Source organism: Lynx canadensis, chromosome B4 (assembly GCF_007474595.2).
Source record: "Lynx canadensis isolate LIC74 chromosome B4, mLynCan4.pri.v2, whole genome shotgun sequence".
In the NCBI taxonomy this organism is placed as follows: Eukaryota; Metazoa; Chordata; class Mammalia; order Carnivora; family Felidae; genus Lynx; species Lynx canadensis.
The window spans coordinates 100,986,746-101,006,114 of NC_044309.1; the positions used below are offsets into that span (position 1 = coordinate 100,986,746).

A 19,369-nucleotide genomic window follows, 5' to 3' on the forward strand; every position below is an offset into this window, starting at 1 on the left:
AGCCTGTTTCGGATTCTGTGTCTCCCTCTCTCTGACCCTCCCCCGTTCATGCTCTGTCTCTCTCTGTCTCAAAAATAAATAAACGTTAAAAAAAAAAATTAAAAAAAAAAAGTATTGTGTTGTAAAGTTGAGGATTATCACCTGATAGAATATTCCTGAGCAGAAAGGGAATTTGCATATTGATCAGAAATCATAGGCCTGATCTTGGGGCACCTGGGTGGCTCAGTTAAGCATCTGACTGACTTCAGCTCAGGTCATGATCTCACGGTCTGTGAGTTCGAGCCCCACATCAGGTTCTGTGCTGGCAACTCAGAGCCTGGAGCCTGCTTCGGCTTCTGTCTCCATCTCTCTCTGCCCCTCCCCTTCTCGTGTTCTGTCTCTCTCTCTTTCTCTCTCTCTCTCTCTCTCTCTCTCTCTCTCTCTCAAAAATAAATAAACATTAAAAAAAAATCATAGGCCTAATCTGATCTGCCAAGTTCTTACCTTTGGCAAACTTAGAGTTTGTGTGCTTCTTTTAAAATCCAAGCCAACACTGTGAAATCCAGAGCTTTTATCTAAAAATTCAAATTTCTAAGTTCTTTTTAATGTAACCTGAATATCTAGTAACACTGAGATGAATTCCTCCAGGTTTACAGTCACTTGGCATCATCCCTTTAGATGCTGGAGTGTATTCTCAGGCCGGTTCCCGCCTCCACAACCTTTTTTTCTTCCTGACACTGAAGCTGAGTTCGGGTTCTTAGTTATTATTGTGCTGTTTAATTTCTCAAAGGAAAGACATACTCCTTATTATCTGTGTCTTTATGAAAAGTGGGGAAAATAAAAGCCTAGGGAGGCTGTATGATTTTTTTTTAATTCCCAGAGCCTTTTATATTCTTTATATTCCTGGTCCTTTTAAGCACTGAAATTGTTGATCCTTGCAATAAATAGCTTTTTTTTCTGACTGGACTTGTATATTAAAAACTTGATTGAATCTTTTTTGTACCTGGAATCTAATTTATATTGATTTAATAAGAGCAGGGGCCATGTTTGGTTTGTTGTGGATCCCTTTAGCATATTTCCTAACACACAACTAATACTAAAGTAAATTTTTTTTAGTAAATTTGAATGGGTGAATGAAAGGCTAATTAATGATTTATGGAGTAAAGAATCATCTGATATAATTTTATTTAGACAAAATGTTTTATACTGTCTACCATTCTCCAGACATTGAGCTTGGTTCAAAACCATCATTTAAAAATGGCAAGTAGTCATATTCCTTCATGATGTTATTAATTCTGCACCTGAATTGCTGAAAGAAGTATAATATTAATATTCTGCCTCAGTGCTTCCACTTAATGGTAACACCTACCTAGTACTAATAGCCATGAGGTATGAAAGAAGGCAAAGATTAAAGGAAAAGATAGTTGTGAAAATAGAGCAATGAGAAAAATCATTATATACAATCCATATGGAATTAATATGTAATGGTTATACTTATGAGTATTATAAATAACTTATTCAAGGTTTTAATGAGAAATATGATGAATATCTTTCTTGACTTTTTTGTTAAATAGGATGCATTGCGTTTTTTAAGATACAAATTATTTATTATCAGTTTTATATAATGCTAGCAGGCCTTGAAGCAGGATTTGGGCAAAATATAGTGGCAATAAACATGCCAAGTTCTAGGGAAAACAAATCGTCATAGCTAATTGTGCCGTATATCTTAAGGCAAATAACTCCCAGCTTTCTTTAAGATGAAATTTCCATCTTAAAATTAGTTCCCTACTTCCGATTCAAACGCCAACTGTTGAGGAAACCTTAAAACTATTAGAATTAAAAAATAAAATCTTCACTCAAAAATTAAAATTGAGATGTAAAATATTCAAGCTTTATGTTAGCATTTATTTTTAAAACACAGTTTGCTTATAAAGGCTATTAGGATTTTACTATGTAACCACTCTGTTATTCCAACACAATATTACTAACGATACATTATTTTTAAGAGTAGAGAAAATACAGGAAAGGGAAAACTCAAAAATGCTTATGCATAAAAAATACCTTGATGTTTATGTTGTTACTTTGTTTTATTGTATATTTTCTAAAAAAAAAAGAAAAAAAGTGGTTCAGGTACTTTTGTATCAATCAACCAGGAAATGTCCCCAAAAGAAAGATAGGAAATGAGATTTTTTTTAAATTTTTTTAGCTTCGAAATTGATCAGTGCAATGAGCGGATTTGTACTGTTCAGCGGTATTATTCATTCTCCACCTTTTTCCAGAATAAGGGAGCTTCCCAAATGTAATGGTGCACATAACTCATTTTCTGGCATTTTGCAGCCCAGCACAAAGAAGAAAAACAGAGCTGGGAATTTTCTGCAACTGAGTCCAAAACAGCCTTCAATTTCCTAAAGCAGTCCTTATTTGCATAATGTGTATGACCAAAGATGTTTGTCAGCCACTTTCATCACCATCTTGACGCGGAGAATTTTAATGTTTTGCTGACTTGCAGCTCAGTAAACTTAATAATCATTAGCGACAGTAAAAGAAGACAGAAACTAATAAAGTGATTTTACCCAGTTATCAGTAGAGGTCAATATTTTCCCTCCAACTTTATTTGGCATTTTTATGATCTGTAAATCACAGAATAAAATTCTGACTCCCAAGTCGTGGCTGATGATGTCTATAATATCATGGAGTGTATTTTCTAATATGTATGAAAAAGTCCAATATTTCATTTTTTCCTACACCCATCTTTTTTAGAGTGAAATGTTATGATTACTTTTGTTTTTGTTGCTTATGGTCTGAATCTTAGAATAACATTGTCTTTTAATTCTAACTTTGCTTTTAAGGCATATTATATATCCATGAATCAAATAACCTACATTTTCAAAAAATTTTATCATTTGTATATAAGGAACTACTCATTTGCAATCTTAACGGTTCCTGTTATAATAATAGAATATTAGTCTAATATTTAAAACATGTAAGTATAGTATAAATATAACAATAATTTATAATACTATGAAATTTTAACATGTATTTTACTATAATAATAATAATTTATAAATAGTCTTAGGTTGGATCATAATATTTTTAATACAGTACAATTATACATTTATACTTGTGGAGCAAAATGACATTAGTCACTTATAGTTAATTTTTTTTCCTTTCGTCTTTTACAGGCTGAAGAAAAAGCTCATTCAGAGGTAAAATTTGTAGCATTTTCATATTCCACTCTTTGTTTACATCTGTGATGAAATGAAGGTACCACTAGAGGGCTGTGTGATACAGTAGCATAGCTCTCCAGCACTGCCAACAGAAGTGATCCTCTAGTTGATAAATGGTCTCGGATATTTACTCTTAAGGAAAACGAAAGGAAGTTTTTAAAAGCAAACTTACCTCTTACATTCTAGAATGGAGTTTTAGATCAACAACCAAAAATTTGCCTGTAGTAGTAAGCACTCATTAGATCTGATGAATGAATGAATGAATGAATGTGTGGTCTTTCCAATTCATTGTAGTCTCTTTTCCCCAAGCCTGTGAGACTAACTGCATAGGATTAACGAAACCGTTGAACCTTAGGCATCAGACCTCCATAACAGAGCTACCAGCATCACAGTCCATCTGTTTCATGCCGGGACTTTGCCGCTCTAATCACCGCTTCATGTCTAATGTGGTATATTGTTCTAATCACACACATTTCACAAATGCACTTTGTCTCAATCATGTACCAATCAGATTGCAACCTGGAGAGAGTATCCTTTTTATTTCACTTTGTAAAAGAATTTTCCTCTCCAAGGAGAGCGGGAGGACTTTAATTAGGACTTTATTCAAGGTGTGGTAATGATATTTGATTGGTTTACACCGAGGCAGTCAGACCACAGAGAAAATCAATGTCTTGGCAATAGCCTTTGCAAAGGATCTCTGCCCTTATTAGCCCTTAAAGGAAAATTTATGCTATGCTTAAAAATACTGAAATAGTATTGATTATAGCATTTGATCTTTATCATTGCTAGACCAAAAAGTTAGTATGTTTTTTGTTTTTTTTTTTTTAAACCTAAAGTGTTTTATTTACATTGCATGGACCTGACAGTGCTAATTTGGTCATAATATGGCTGCTGAGATAAACAAATGCTGCCTATTTGCCTGATTAGTCCTTACCCATCTCCCCTTTTTGTCATCTCTGCCTCCTAATGGATCACGGTTTTTAAAAAATAATTTCCGTTCCTTTAAGGTTTCCTGGGTTAATTTGTAAAGGATCATGTAATAGAGGGTATTATCTTGAGAAAGGCTCCTTAAGTTTGTATTGGTTTAGAATAAAGTATATGGTCTGTTTTCTGGGACTGTCTGTGGTCATCATCATTTGAATGCAAGTCAGTGCAATGCTATTTGGGGCTAGTGTATCTATTAAAAAAAAAAAACAGGAGTGAAATGGGATCACATTTGCTGAAATTATATAAATGTTCACCGTCTCTGCTTCCAGCTTAAAATTCACAAGGTCTTTAGAGTCTCTCAACATTGACTACCATTTCTTTTCTGCCAAAAAGTGGGGGAGAAGACGCTGAACTGTGTCAAGAATGCTCTTTCAAACTGAGACAGTATTCCAAAAGTCCAACCACAACAATAGAAGATTTCTTTTTAAAGAAAGGAGAAGAATTAGAATAGAATGTTTAGCATCTAAGTAACTAAAATCCCTGGAGACCAGAAGTAGACCGGTAGACTTAGTCTCAGGTGACTGTAGATGTTTTACCCTTACTAATCGCTGTTTACATTTCTTAGCAACATGAGACACAGTTTTAACTGCAGAAAGTGCTTACATTAACAATTTAAATGTGATATGAACTACTCTCTTCCTCTGGTTCAGTTTTGGTACAGTGTGAACTTAGCTAAACAGGTAGACATTTTGGCATATTTATTTTATTGGTTTATCTCATTATTTGAACAGCATTACTGATTTTTTCCCCTCTTAAGCTATGGTTAATCTATAAAACATTTTTAGTCTGAGCTAATAGTAGCTCAATGAATAAAAGGCATTATAATAAAGATTTGGGAAGGCATCTCTCAGAATGTTAGCCATTAAAACTCCAGCTAATAAAATTATTTTCAAATATGGAATCATTACACATTGGATCGGAGCCAACTTTCAGTGGCTAAGGGATAGTCTAATGCTGGGAAGTTGCCAAACTAGAAAATTTTAAAAAGCACATACTAAAAAAAACAAAAAAAAAAAAACAAAAGTATTTTTTTTCTTTGCTAAAACTCCATGCCAACCTCCATGCTAAAACTTTCAGTACATTCCTTTAATTTGCAAATTTGAGGGGCGGCCGGATGGCTCAGTCGGTTGGGCATTCGACTTTGGCGCAGGTCATGATCTCGTGGTCCGTGAGTTCGAGCCCCGTGTCAGGCTCTGTGCTGACAGCTCAGGGCCTGGAGCCTGCTTTGGATTCTGTGTCTCCCTCTCTCTGACCCTCCCCCCGTTCATGCTCTGTCTCTCTCTGTCTCAAAAATAAATAAATGTTAAAAAATTTTTAATTTGCAAATTTGAGTCCTGACCTTGAACATAGTCACTTACTTCTCTTCTTATACATGGTATTTGACTGTTACTGTATAGCTAGTGTTCACTTTTCTTTGGTTTTTCAGGAATTGGTGCTGATACACTAATTAAGGGGCTGCATGAGCGGAATATAGTATTTGCTTTCTTGGATTGAATTCTTAGTTTTAAGTAAAAATCCACTAGCTTATTGAATTGATTTTTTTTTAATTACATTCAGCAAATCCATAAACTGCGGCGAGAGCTGGTTGCATCGCAAGAAAAAGTTGCTACCCTCACATCTCAACTTTCAGCAAATGTAAGTCACTCGTGATTTATTTGATATATTAGAATAGATTTTTATATAGTAAATGGAATAATTTTAGTAACAGCCTCACAAACTTTAAGTGTCCAAAAATAAAACAGACTTCAGTCACTCATACAAACGTAAACTTCCCTGCATGCCAAGTAATAAAATGTAAACCCAAATTGACGTGGTTAAAGGGCTTTTGTTTCTTCTTAGGTTGGAAACATTAGTAAGAGTTACAAGGGCTATTTCTTTTCTTATGTCTTATTTTTATTACTCTCCGTAGATATTTTTCAAACCACAATACAGTTGGTGGTTGACAGCGATTAACTTTGGAAGATAAAAAATTCTATGTGCCCTGCATTCTTCAGCACAATTTATTGGGCAATTAGTTAAGCACCCAATTAATTATAAAAAAATTAACTTAGGTCTACATTTGGGTATCCAAGCTATATTGGAAATGAGAGAGAGTTCCCTAAAAAAACCTGGGCAGTCTTCTCATAGCAGTTTGACCAGCTGAGAATGGCAAAAATGATGCCAATGAGACCATCAATAATATTAACATTTATTGAATATCTTTCAATGTGCCAGGAATATTCAGAATAGATGCAGAATAAGAAAGGAGAGCCTGTGACATTGTGCCTGGTCCTAAGGAACATTAGTGTTAGAAACACCAGTGAGGGGTAAGGAAGCTCCCACTGTTTTGCCATACGCCCTGCCACCTGCACTCAACATTAATCTGCTCAGTTGAAGTGTGTAGCTCTGGGCCCTTCCTCTGCCTCACCACTCTGCTCTCCATTGAGGTTTTCTATCTCCTAGACAAAGCATGACAGGGCAAGAGAGAGCAGGTGTAGGCCCATGGGGTACGAGCTGATTAAGAGAGATTTTAAGGATAAAAATTATTGTGCAATATAACTTCCACAGTATAGAAGTAAGTCTTTTTAACCCACCATGTATTCATTTCAGCAGTGGATTTGAATTGATTTATCTTTTCAACGTGGGAAGAATCAAATTAATTTGGGGTTGGCTGTATTCATTTTTATCGATGTTGTTAGGGGGTTGTTAAAAATAATGGCAGGTTTTAGAGAATTTTTAGGCAGTACTGAAAGAGGACAGAATTATTTAACCTATATTTTATGTTTAAGAATAATTCTTAAAGAAATAGTTCAGAAGCAACTATAAATTTTATACTATAGGCTAGATGAATAACACTGTAAAACACTCAGTCTAGGTTCCTGACTCAGCACCCAGAGAACATATTACAATGTAAATGCCAGAAACACATGAATTGTGTTTATCTGCAATGAAGAAGTCTCAGTGATAGACCCTATGGATGGAGAGTCAAGATATTTACAGATGTCTTTAATGATTACTCAGGATTTTATTTTATTTCATAAATGTCTCTTGCATGGGTTTATATATTCAAATGTTAGGATGATAAATGTCTGCTATACATTATGGAATTTGGGCTTTTACACGGTATTTTTAAAACTATTTCCATTTAAAACGCATTATATTAATATTTTGTTAAAAAGGAAAACTCAAACTAAAAAAATGGATGCAATAAAAAGTGTATATTTGTTTTTCCCTCAGACACTCCCTTCCTAAACATGGTTGTTGGTTTCTTTTTTGGGGGGAGGGTATAGTTGACATACAATGTTACATTAGTTTCAGGTGATTTCCCAAGTTTATACATTATATATATACTATATACTGTATCACTATATACATAGTGATTTGTATATATCACTATATACATAGTGATTTCCCAAGTTTATACATTATTCTATGTTCGTCACAAGTGCCATTACATCTGTCCCATTACATCACTATTACAATATCACTGACTATATGACTGTATTCCTTATGCTCTGCTTTTTATGATTGTGACTTACTCCTTCTATAGCTGGAGGCCTGTATCTCTCTCTCCCCTTCACCTATTTGCCCAGCACCCCCACACCCCGTTCCCCTCTGACAACCATCCATTTGTCTCTGTAGTTACAGTTCTGATTCTGCCTTCTGTTTGTTCATTTCTTTTAAGATTTCATGTATGAGTGGAGTCATATGGTTTTTGTCTTTCTCAGTCTGACTTATTTCACTTAGCATACCACCCTCTAGGTCTATCCATGTTGTCTCAAATTGCAAAATTTCATTCTTTTGTATGGCTGTGTAACATTCGATTGTTGGTTTCTTATGTATCCTTTCAACTTTGATCTTTTTATTCCCATGAATACATAGATGCAACACACACCTGCAAAGGCTTGTACACACGCACACAGACACACACACACACACACACACACACACACACACGAGCAACCAAATTTTAACATAAGGGAACAGTCCTGAAATTTGACTCTGTGCCATTGTTTGGAAAGGGAGCAAAAATTTTTTAAAGTTGTCAGCCATTGGCTACCTACCACTTCTCCTTTAATCATGCATACCACACTGTTTTCACTGATGTGTTTTCATGACTTTGGCTCACATATTCTCAGCTGAGCATTGATATGACCACCAGAGGGTGAAAATTGTTTTTTTGTGGTTAAAAAAAAAAACTTACTCTTTTTATGCACAAAGCACAGATATACATGGAAGCACAGATATACATGGAGTGCATAAAAAAGTATCCAGCATATCTCTGGCGCTAAAATGTCATGGAGGAAGGGTGCTATTAGAAGAAAAAGCATCTATAATATCTCCTCAAGGAATAATAATGAAAAAAAAAGAATGAATACAGAATTAGAGGAAGTAGTGTCAAATAGATAATTTTGTTTAAAAAGTGCTAGTCTTAGAGAAAATGCCCAAATGTATCCAGCTTCCTCTGGCTACATCTATGTTATCATTAGCAAAACTTTTTGCACATGAAAAGGAGCCTAAAATTATATCCTATTTTTCATGCTCCTTTTTTTTTTTTTTACTTCATAATGCATTTTATAAATCTTCTGAAATCACCTGAAGGTCATGACCTTAGGGTTCCTGGGCTTGAGCCCTGCATCAGGCTCTGTGCTGACAGCTCAGTGCCTGGATCCTGCTTCTGATTCTGTGTCTCCCTCTCTGTCCCTCTCCTGCTCAAGCTCGCTCTCTCTCTCTCTCTCTCTCTCTCTCTCAAGAATAAATAAAAATTAAAAAAAAAAGGAAAGGAAAGAAAGTATGTGGTCGGACCTTCACTAAATCAATACCCCACACATGCACAGGAAGAAAACAGAAGCCCCACAAGCAAGCAGCTGCAAATGTATAGTCACATCATACAGTCAGGTGCCCCCTGGCCTTTCACTCACACCTTTCTGCAGCCAAGACATGTGGGAAGCATTTCTTTGTGTTCTAATATATTTTGTTGTACAAATCTCAGCTCTTAGATCATCTAGAATTAGGTGCTGAGGCTAGTTATTGTTACCATTTTTCAAAGGTACCACTGAATGAACATGTCACAAAAAAAAAAAAGGTACTTATTTTTTTCCTTTCAGCACATTGGTCTTTTAGCCCCAAATCTGAAACGTATTATTTTGTTTAGGATTGTGTCCTGTTTTTTTTTTTTTTTTGCTTTATTTAATATTTTTATATAACCTGGCAGTTACTCTTGCTTTTCTGCATCTCCTTTAACAGAAAACAGTTTTGCATTTACTAACAATGACAAAAACTGAAGGGACAATTTTATAATGTGTAAAAGAAATGTGAAACCTTAATTATGATAGTTTCATTTATTTTCAGTTCATCTATTGATTTTCAAAAGTAAAGTCACAGATATATATAGATATATATAGATATATATAGATATATCTATATATATCCACAAAAATCTATGTATATTTTTTGGTTGGTGGACCATTACTAAATTCTGGGGGAACAAATATAATGCAGGCATTTTTCATAATATTTCATCTTACTGTTTAGCAGTACGATAATTCTCTTTACATGTCTATTCAGATTGTATTATAGGATTCAAAAACTGAAGTCAGTATGTATTAGAAATACCATCCGTAACTACTCTTCAGTCTTGCTTATTTTATTACCTTGACAGACTTCACCTAACACACATTGGGATGTAGTCATTATCATATTGACACAATTTTACTCTGGCTTTCAAATTATGCAGCTGGTAATGGAGAAGTAAGACCCAAGTAAATCATGATCAGTAGTTCCTCTAAAAATCCACAATTTTTAAAAAGTCATAATTTTGTTAAGGTTTTCAGACAAGATATATTGTCCTATAGTTTAATCAGTTTTACTTTCCATTTTAGTTTCTTTTATTTGTATCTTGTACTCTTTCCATTAATCCAATTGGTGAGAAGTTTATCCTTTTATTGCCTTCAAAGTAACAAAGTTAGTAAGCCAAGACAAATAAACTTAAAAGCAGTATTTCACTAACATACCTCTAACATATTTTTCATGGAGAATGATGTGACTCAAAATGTTCTTTGGTAACCAGTTATACATGTCTTATGAATAATTAATGAGTAGCAATGTTCCAAAGATTGAAAACTGACATTCTCATAGTGAACATTTTGTATTAATTAATAGCTACCAGTTATAGGCAATATATTTATAGCTACAAAATACAGACAATATATTTATTCAGCATACTCACATTCCTATATTCTTTGTCATTTTAACTCCCATTCAACTGATAAAATATGCATAGAAGGTAAAGTATAAATTTTCTTCTAGTTTTTACATCCAATAATTAAGCATTACAGTTGTTTGAGAGAATTAAAACTGCAATATTGAGTACATTCTTACATTTCTTTTAGTACATGTTAACAATGGTTTTCGGCCAGAATTTTCACTATTTTAAAAGAAAATGAGCAATTTTATTTTAGGATTTAGAAACCTATTGTATGCTCACAGCATGATTATTGATTATAATCTAAACTAGAATCAGCACAAAATGGTCAATCATAGACAAATACATTATAAACCACATAGAGCAATGCATTACAGCAAAATCTAACTCCTGCTGCTTACCACTGGATGAATCTCAGAAACTCAATGTTAAGCAAAAGAAAAGTCACAAAATAATTGTGCCATATGATTCCACTCTGAAAGTTTTAAAAATAGACAAAGCTAAAACATAGTGTTTAGGAATGCAAGCTCAGTGGTGCAACTATAGAGAGAAGCAAGACAATAATTACCACCAATGTTGCGATAATGGTGGTTATCTTTGGGGCAGGGAGAGGCGACAGTAATAGGGGAGAGGTAAGAGAGAACTTCTAATATCTTCAAATGTCCAATTTCTGGACTTGGCTGGTGACTGATGAACCAGTGAGCTCTGCATTTTCACTTTGTTCAATTTGAATATGGCAGGAATTTTTTTTACATTAAAAAAGTTTACGCGTGAGAGAAAATGCAACATAACCTTATGTTAATTTCTGAAATATTAAGTCTGATGTAATGATATTCCTTGCCATTGAAAACATTTTAAACTACAGCTGCATTTTCACTTTGTTCACTTTTAATATGACAGGAATTTTTTTCACAATAAAAAAGTTTACGCGTGAGAGAAAATACAACATAACCTTATGTTAATTTCTGAAATATTAAGTCTGATGTAATGCTATTCCTTGCCATTGAAAACATTTTAAACTACAAGATACAATTCCTTTTTTATTTTTTAATTTTTAAAAAATTATTTAAACTCATTTTTGAGAGAGAGAGAGAGAATGAGTGGGGGAGGAGCAGAGAGAGAGGGAGATAGAATCCAAAGCAAGCTCCAGGCTCTGAGCTGTCAGCACAGAGCCCGGTACAGGGCCAGTACTCATGGACCACAAGGTCATGATGCTTAACCGACTGAGCCACCCAGGCACCCCTACTATTCCTTTTTTTAAAAGACTGTTATTTTTCCAATTAAATCTGCTAATGAACCCTGGAGTATAACTCTCAAGGGTGTGTGTGTGTGTGTGTGTGTGTGTGTGTGTGTGTGTGAGAGAGAGAGAGAGAGAGAAAGAGAGAGAGAGAGAGAGACAATTTGGGGGAGAGGGAGAAAGAGAGAAGAGGGAGTGGAAAAAGAAAAAAGAGTTGTTCTGGTAGACTGAAGATTAATAGAAGTATTCTCCACCAATTATCCTTCTCTATATAGCAATGTCAGGAAAAGAAAGGGAGCCCAGCCCAGCATAAGCTCAGAGCTAAGAACAAAGACACCTTTGTGTCGTGATGCTAATGGAAGGGACTTGTACATTCTAGCTGTTGGCAACAATGAAATAAACCTCTAGCTCTTACCAATAATGGAATAAACCTCTAGCTGTTATTAATAATGAAATAAACCTCTAGCTGTTACCAATAATGGAATGTTTCTAGTGCCCTAATTCCTTGGACTCCTGTGATTCATCTGATAATAGTTACCTCAGCGTTTCAGCTCTGCTAGAGTTACAAGGTGATGTATTTTAAGAAGTCCTTTTACTCCCTTTCCTCAAAGAATTAATCTTTTGCCGAAGATTACCAAATTTCTTCCCACACATAGTTCATTGTAGATGTAGGCTGTGAAATATTCCATCATTGTACCTTTGTAAGGGCACAATAAGATTGGATGAGTGTGAGATAACACCCCTATAGCTCTCCTCAAGCTACCGTGAAAGCTTGAAGGACCTCTTCTTCGTGCTTAATATTCTGTGGGTGAAGCTGTTGGATAATGGCATGCCGACAGAATTGGGCCTATTTTAGAGCTGTAAGATTGTCAAATACTTCTTAATCATAAGAGTTATGGTTTTATACAGCAATATGTATAATTCCGGGAGATTTAAAATAAAACCCGAAAGCCATGAAAACTTAAATAAAATATGACTGAGTGTTATTTCTAGCCGGCCAACCTGCACTTCCTTAGTTGAAGGGAATAAAGTAGAAATAAAAGCCATTTTATTAAAAAGAGTTTGGAGAATGAAGACAACTCTTTTCGACTGAATTCTTTGTAAGCACAAAAAAAGGAAAGATAATGTTAAAGCTGTCAGCAGATGTCTGACACTTGAAGGAGAGTGTCATTACAATAAAGGAACTAACAATATCTCCAAAGGTCATCATGCAGGTATAAAAAGGAGAAACATTTGTCCATTGACTATTGCAGTGACCTCCCCTTGAGCTTGAAGTCTAAAAACTTGGCAACTCAGAACTTTATTCAGCATTTTGGGTGTCAAATCCTCTGTGAGATGCAGGCCGGAAGGTGTTATTATTTGCAAAATGCCACCCTTTTCAGAAGTTGAACTCACATTAAATGTCAAGAAATGGAAACACTGAATTTAAACTGAAGTTTAGAAATAATAAATAAAGATTGATGTTAAAGGAGAGTCATCACTGAGAGCTAACCAAGATGGTCATAGTATTTAAAGAATTAGAACACCTGAAGTTCAGCATTTTATAAAATGAAGAGTTTTCATCCATCTGCGTAAGGTCCTGACATTTAAAATGTGTTCCTTCTGTTTTGTTCACAGGCTCACCTCGTAGCAGCTTTTGAAAAGAGTTTAGGGAATATGACTGGTCGACTGCAAAGTCTAACTATGACAGCGGAACAGAAGGTATGTTCAAGAATCACCACAGGGGATTCAAATAAGACAGCAAGTTACATAGGATGTTTAAACAATGCCTGAGATGCAGCTCCTTAAATATAATGCTTCAGAGGATCCCTTCCTTATTAGATTGGAACAATGACAAGATAATACATTTTCTTGTCAGATTTTAATTTTTAAAGACTTATGATTCAGATTCATCTATATTAGAATACACACACACACACACACACGCGCGCGCGCGCAAAGTTCTTTCTAGGCCATCTATTTCACTTCTGACTAGACCCATTAAAAGAATACCAAATGTTTTAAGAAAGAGAAGCAGTTGTATAGCGGAAGAGTTAGAATATTCCAGGAACAATTTGTTATGCAGTTGACAAGAATTACAGTCTGACAAGAATTTTCACAAATTTATGGTCTGTAAACCCAGTTATGGACCATGGCTATAATCTGAGATAGGCGTGAGGAAAGTCTGGAGGAGAGTGAGGACTCTACAAAGTAAAGGGACTCAGGGTACAGCATCTGTGAGATGAGACTGAAACACTGATCCTGAGCTGAAGTTTAGAAATGCGGAATGCTAAATGAAGATTTGGGTCGTTTGCACTAACAAGGACTAGTTGGCATCTGGGGATGCTGTCTTTGAAAAGAAAAGCTAATTTATATGAAAAGCTTTAAAATAAACCTGACGGGTTTTTACAGAGTGGGAGAAGGAATTCTAAAAAGAAAGAAACAGAATTTAGGTCACAAGGCAGACATATCAAAAAGGTTCACATTGCCTAGAAAGAGTATGGACAGTTTCCATGGGGTGACCAGTAACTTACCTCTCTGCCATTATTTTGGCCCTAACCTGGGTCCTTGGATGGGTGTCAGAGACAGATGCAGTCTCTAAAATTGTATGGAAACATTTGTAAAACCTGCATATGTGCATGATCTGAGCAGATGTCCAGTTTTCATCTAATTTTCAGAGATCCAAAATCTGAAAAGCTTTGGCTGTTTTCAGTATCTGTACCTATATCTGTCCCTAGAGATGGCTTCAGTTTTGTCTTTAGTTTCGTAAAGTATGTCATTAGCTTTAGAGAGCTACATATGTCACCATTGTGTTCGTTTACCAATTTTTACATTAAAAAAAAAAAACAACCCTGAATGAACAGCCCAATTACACTAAAGAGAAAAATCAAATATTCCTCTTATAGCCTGGTGTAATTAGCAAACTCTAACGTTATTTGCCCTTGTCTTCGATGCTCCTGTGTCACAGATTTCCCTCTTGCCCATGAAAGAGAACACTATCCATCCCTGTCAAACCTGTTCTGTAAGGGAAGGTGACAAATGCCTTTTGAGCACAGGAATTTCATCTTAATCTTTTTTGAAGAGGAGAGGGGCAGTACAGTTTACCACTTCACTATGTAACCTAAGAACTTGGCAAATAGGATTACAAAGGTCTTTTAGGGCAGCCAAGTGGGAAAGAATATAAGGAAGCTTGAGTGTGGATCTCAGCAGAACCTCTTTTTTTTTTTTTAAAGTTTATTTATTTATTTTGAGAGAGAAAGCATGCACAAGCTTGGGGGGGGGGGGCAGAGGAAAGAAGAGCCAGAATCCCAAGCAGGCTCCCTCCATGCCTTTAGCACAGAGCAGATGCAGGGCTTGGACTCACAAACTATGAGATCATGACCTGAGCTGAGATCAAGAGTCAGCACTTAACTTAGCCATCCAGGCACCCCATCAGTGGAACCTCTGTAAGGGCTGAGGAATTTTCCTTTTCTGACCCTCAGATTCATCATTTTATTTATTTATTTATTTATTTATTTATTTATTTATTTATTTATTTTAAATTCATCATTTTAAAAATCAGGATTATAATAACTACCTTACAGAAGCATTATGAGGAACAAATAAGGTACTATAGAACACTACATACAGTGGATAGTCAAAAATGTTACCTTTCTTACATTGCTTTCCTTTTTCCCCTTAAGAGAATCAGGATAAACCAAGTTTATCATTGTCCATATGCCAGGCATATCACTAGAAATCATAGCTAGTATTTAAGTCTCATATCTTTAAGAAGTCAAAATTAATGTTTTTCACCCCCCATATTTCCTTTAATTACTTTATATTTATAAGTAAAATTTCTTACAAAAATTGGAAAACTACGCAGTTGTTAATTTTTTCATAATGCCTATGAATAATGCCCAAATATTTTCAAATACATCTGCATAGTACCTGGAATTTTAAAATTATCCATAACGTAACATTGCCAAAATTATGAAATTTTCTCAGAAGATGCCATGATGTCTGAAATTGCCTTGCCCTTTTTTAACTGAAAATAAAGTGATTGCTTGTCTCATTGCAAGCTGTATGCACACAACAGTGTTAGTAAGTAATTTATTTTATTTATCTGAGATGTATAACTTGCCTATATCCAAGGTGGTTTTGGGAATCATAAAATTAATTGTAATACGAAATGGCACAACTCAGTAACAGAATCTAGTGAAAACCAGTAGAAGAATGTATATAACAAGACACCTGAGCCTATGTAATTACTACTGCAAAGCACAAAATGGAATTGAATGTCAAGGAAGCCAGCACACAAAGGGGGATTGCTTGGCATGTGTAGCTCTCATTTTCTGACCAGAAGAGTATAATTTAGATCGGAGAGACAAACTTTTTGGCACTGAATTCAAGGACAAATTTATTGTAAAGTTTTTAAAATTGGGGTCATGGAATAACAAAAGACAAAATCGCTGTTCAAATAGACATTTCTCTAAAAGCTGAGGGCATAACATTTAATCATATTTCAGTAAAGTCATTTCTTCAGGGAGCTGAGATAAAAGGGTATATTGCTCTCTGGTGATCCAACAATCCTGGGAAAAAGATTAGAGCATATAGAGCAGAGGTTTTGAAACTCTGTTCTTGGAGTTCCACGGCTCATTTGTCCATTTAATCATTCACCAAAATTACATTGAATTTCTACTCTGTATAAGACACTGCTCTAGCTACTAAGAATTTAGCAGTGAACTATATGTATATGACATATATTTTATAGTGTACATATATAATATATGCATTCTATATATGTAAACTGTGTATAACTGGTTATAAGAGTATATATTCCAGTAGGTGACAGATTATGATAAAAATATAGGATTTCAAGGGACACCTGGGTGGCTCAGTTGGTTGATCATCTGACTCTTGGTTTTGGCTCAGGTCGTGATCTCGCAGTTTGTGGGTTCAAGCCCTGCTTGAGATTCTCTGTCTCTCTCTGTCCCTCCCATAGGGTAATTTGAATCCATAAATTTTTCATGGATGCAAGTTACTTATACTACTGGGATTTGATGAACTAGTGTATTTTCTTAGAATCAGGGCTGGCTGGGTTCTTTCAGTAGAAACATTTACAAGATTTCAAGGCACACACACGGGGATGGGGAGTAGGATGTGTTCAAAGAAACTACAGCTAGATAGTGTAAGATTAACTGAATGTCAGTGTGATGAAACCAAAGACAGGTTTAGCAGAAATTTTTAAGAACCTTGCCTAGAAGGTCAAGTTGGTTGATGAGATTTATTGCCACGCTTGTAGGAAATTTGCAAGTTTCCAGGAGAAACTTGGAAAGAGGTCAGATGCAGTTAGGAAATTAGGTTGGAGAGGATACCGAGCAAGGTGAGTATTGTGACAAACTATTTGATCATCTCATTTTGAAGCATTCCAAGCCTGACCTTGATACTTATTTAGCCTCAGAGACATGTAAAAAACAATTGGAAAAGATACTGCCTCCATCCACCTTCTTGTACACAAGAAACTTTCATGGAAAACTGGAATTTTACATCAATGGCAGGTATTTGGGACATCATTATCTACAATAGCTTATTGTAGGTGAATGGATTTTTGGTTCCCAAGTTTTAAAGTACCACGTTTGAAAAGTGAGAAACATCAATGAAATATGATCTGATCATCTATTCCCAAGATCCTGTACAGAATTATCCTAGCCTCAATCTTCTCCTTAGTATATATGAAGAGAGTAGGAAAATGGATACTACTGAATTAGAAGAGACTTTAAATCCTTATCCTGATGGCATATACATTTTCCAGTTGTTGTTTTTTTTTTATTTCCTGAAAGTGGAATATTCTTAAAACTCAAGTATCTTCTATTTGGTCACTTTCAAAATAAAGACACTATATGAAAATATTGCAGAGTATCAAATGATTTTATATTTGGCTATTTCTAGAACTTGCTTCTAATTATACGGCAAAAAAAGAGGAATTCATAATTGTACTTGGAAGCAGCATTGCAATTTCCAAGCGTTATAAGCACCTTAGAAAAATATGGCTTAAAAATAAATGTGAACAATCAATTATAATTATGAAGGAGAAGAAAAGGAAAACTAAAAATAAACTATTTAAAAACAATTTATATGTCTCAGTCAAGTTTTCACTTTCAAGTGCCTTCTATTAATCTTTATATACTTACTACTGGAAAAAGAGAGAAAGGATAACCCTGACTTTGTTGCCAACCCAAGGAAATGATTTCACTGATTTAGCCATATCCAGACTTTCTGTTTATAATGAATAATAAAGTCACTGATGTTTTTATATGGCACCATAGGTGATCGAACACCCTGTTGTTAAAATATAAGTAGAATTGAAGCTTTACATTATTCTTAGGCGATAAACACCTGTTTAACATAGACCAGAACATTTGAGCAAAATCACCCCAACATTTACTGAGATCCTAAGTCAGGTGAAAAGATAAAGTCTACAACAGCTAAATAAGCTGAATGCTTTAAATGATCTGGAAGCACAGAGAAGGGCTTTAGTTTTTCTGAAAGGCAAACTAAGAGGTTTCAAGCTCATTCTACCATGGCCTTTAATGGTGAGAAAAATATTTAAAGCAAAGGGAAAAATCATATGGGAAGACTCAGAGAAAAGGATAGCTGTAGTTTGAAGTGATGTGGAAGATGGATCTCATCAACTGAAATAAGAAAGAAGGAAGGAATTTTTGCATGTATATAGAGATACCTAGTTCAGGTTTGAACAGATTATCACTGTCAAATTTACCTATCTTTTTAATTAAAGACACTGGAATATTTTATAGGTGCTTGCATGTACTTATGAAGTTCCCCTAAAGAACTACTAAGATGAATTTGGCTAAACTAATTTTTTCATGTATGTGATTTCCCCAAACTATATAATGGATATATCTGTTACCTAGTTATTCTTCCTTTGGGTCTACTGTGCCATGCTGCATAATAACTAACGTGCTTAATATGTTTTTTTAGAAGATACTTAGTTTTAAAAGTGAGCATTCTTCTACCTCACATTAAAAGCTATTTTCTGAAAAAGCAATATTCCCTGAACATTCCACTTGTAATCTTTGTTATAACAGTTTTGAGAAGAGATTTCCGTAGAAAACATTAAAGTTTAGACCCTGAAATAAGTCCACTTACTCATAAAATTGAGTATGAGATCTCATTTCCATTTTACTTCTTTCAACTTAAAGCCACATATTTCAGCAAATTTTAATCCACGGTACAGGCACTGTTGATTTTAAATTCAAGGATGAAAATCCGATTTTAATCAAAATTTAACTTGTATTCTAGTTTACACGTTGTAAAATTACTCTTTAAATTATGTGATTAAGTATGTACAGTAGATCTCCTTTTGTGAATAATTTTCTGGTAAAGGCAGAATGAATTTTCAGTAAACATTTTATCTACTGGGAAATTTATTTTAAATGGAAAATACGTTAAATTTTGGTAAACTTACCTATTACTAATTGAGCAAGGGAAAAAATTTAGATAGAACTTGGAGAGACAGAAATTATGACGAAATTTGTATTATGACAGTGGAACTTTTCCACAAACCTGTTTCTTTTGTGAAAAATACATGCAAATGAATTACAGTCAAGTATTTAAGGATCCATCTATGAATCCACAAGATTGTTACTGATTTTCATTATCTAATTCTTTGACTTACGAACTATTAGAAGTCTGTAAGAGGGTTTATTTTTTTAATATCTGTGTCCATTAGAAATACATCAGATATCCAGTGACAATAGTTACAGGATGTGCTAG

The 19,369-nt window shown here is 34.7% G+C and overlaps 1 protein-coding gene across 3 annotated transcripts in view; it reads left to right on the top strand.

The window, feature by feature from the left end:
- NAV3 (neuron navigator 3) overlaps positions 1 to 19,369 on the top strand; it is a 596,222-nt gene that overhangs the window by 527,905 nt on the left and 48,948 nt on the right. For all 3 annotated transcript variants that reach the window (XM_030323286.1, XM_030323287.1, XM_032594013.1), the window contains 3 exons: positions 3,162 to 3,185; positions 5,751 to 5,828; positions 13,232 to 13,315. In XM_030323286.1, coding sequence (XP_030179146.1) covers positions 3,162 to 3,185; positions 5,751 to 5,828; positions 13,232 to 13,315 — 186 coding nt within the window. The remainder of the gene's footprint in view (positions 1 to 3,161; positions 3,186 to 5,750; positions 5,829 to 13,231; positions 13,316 to 19,369) is intronic.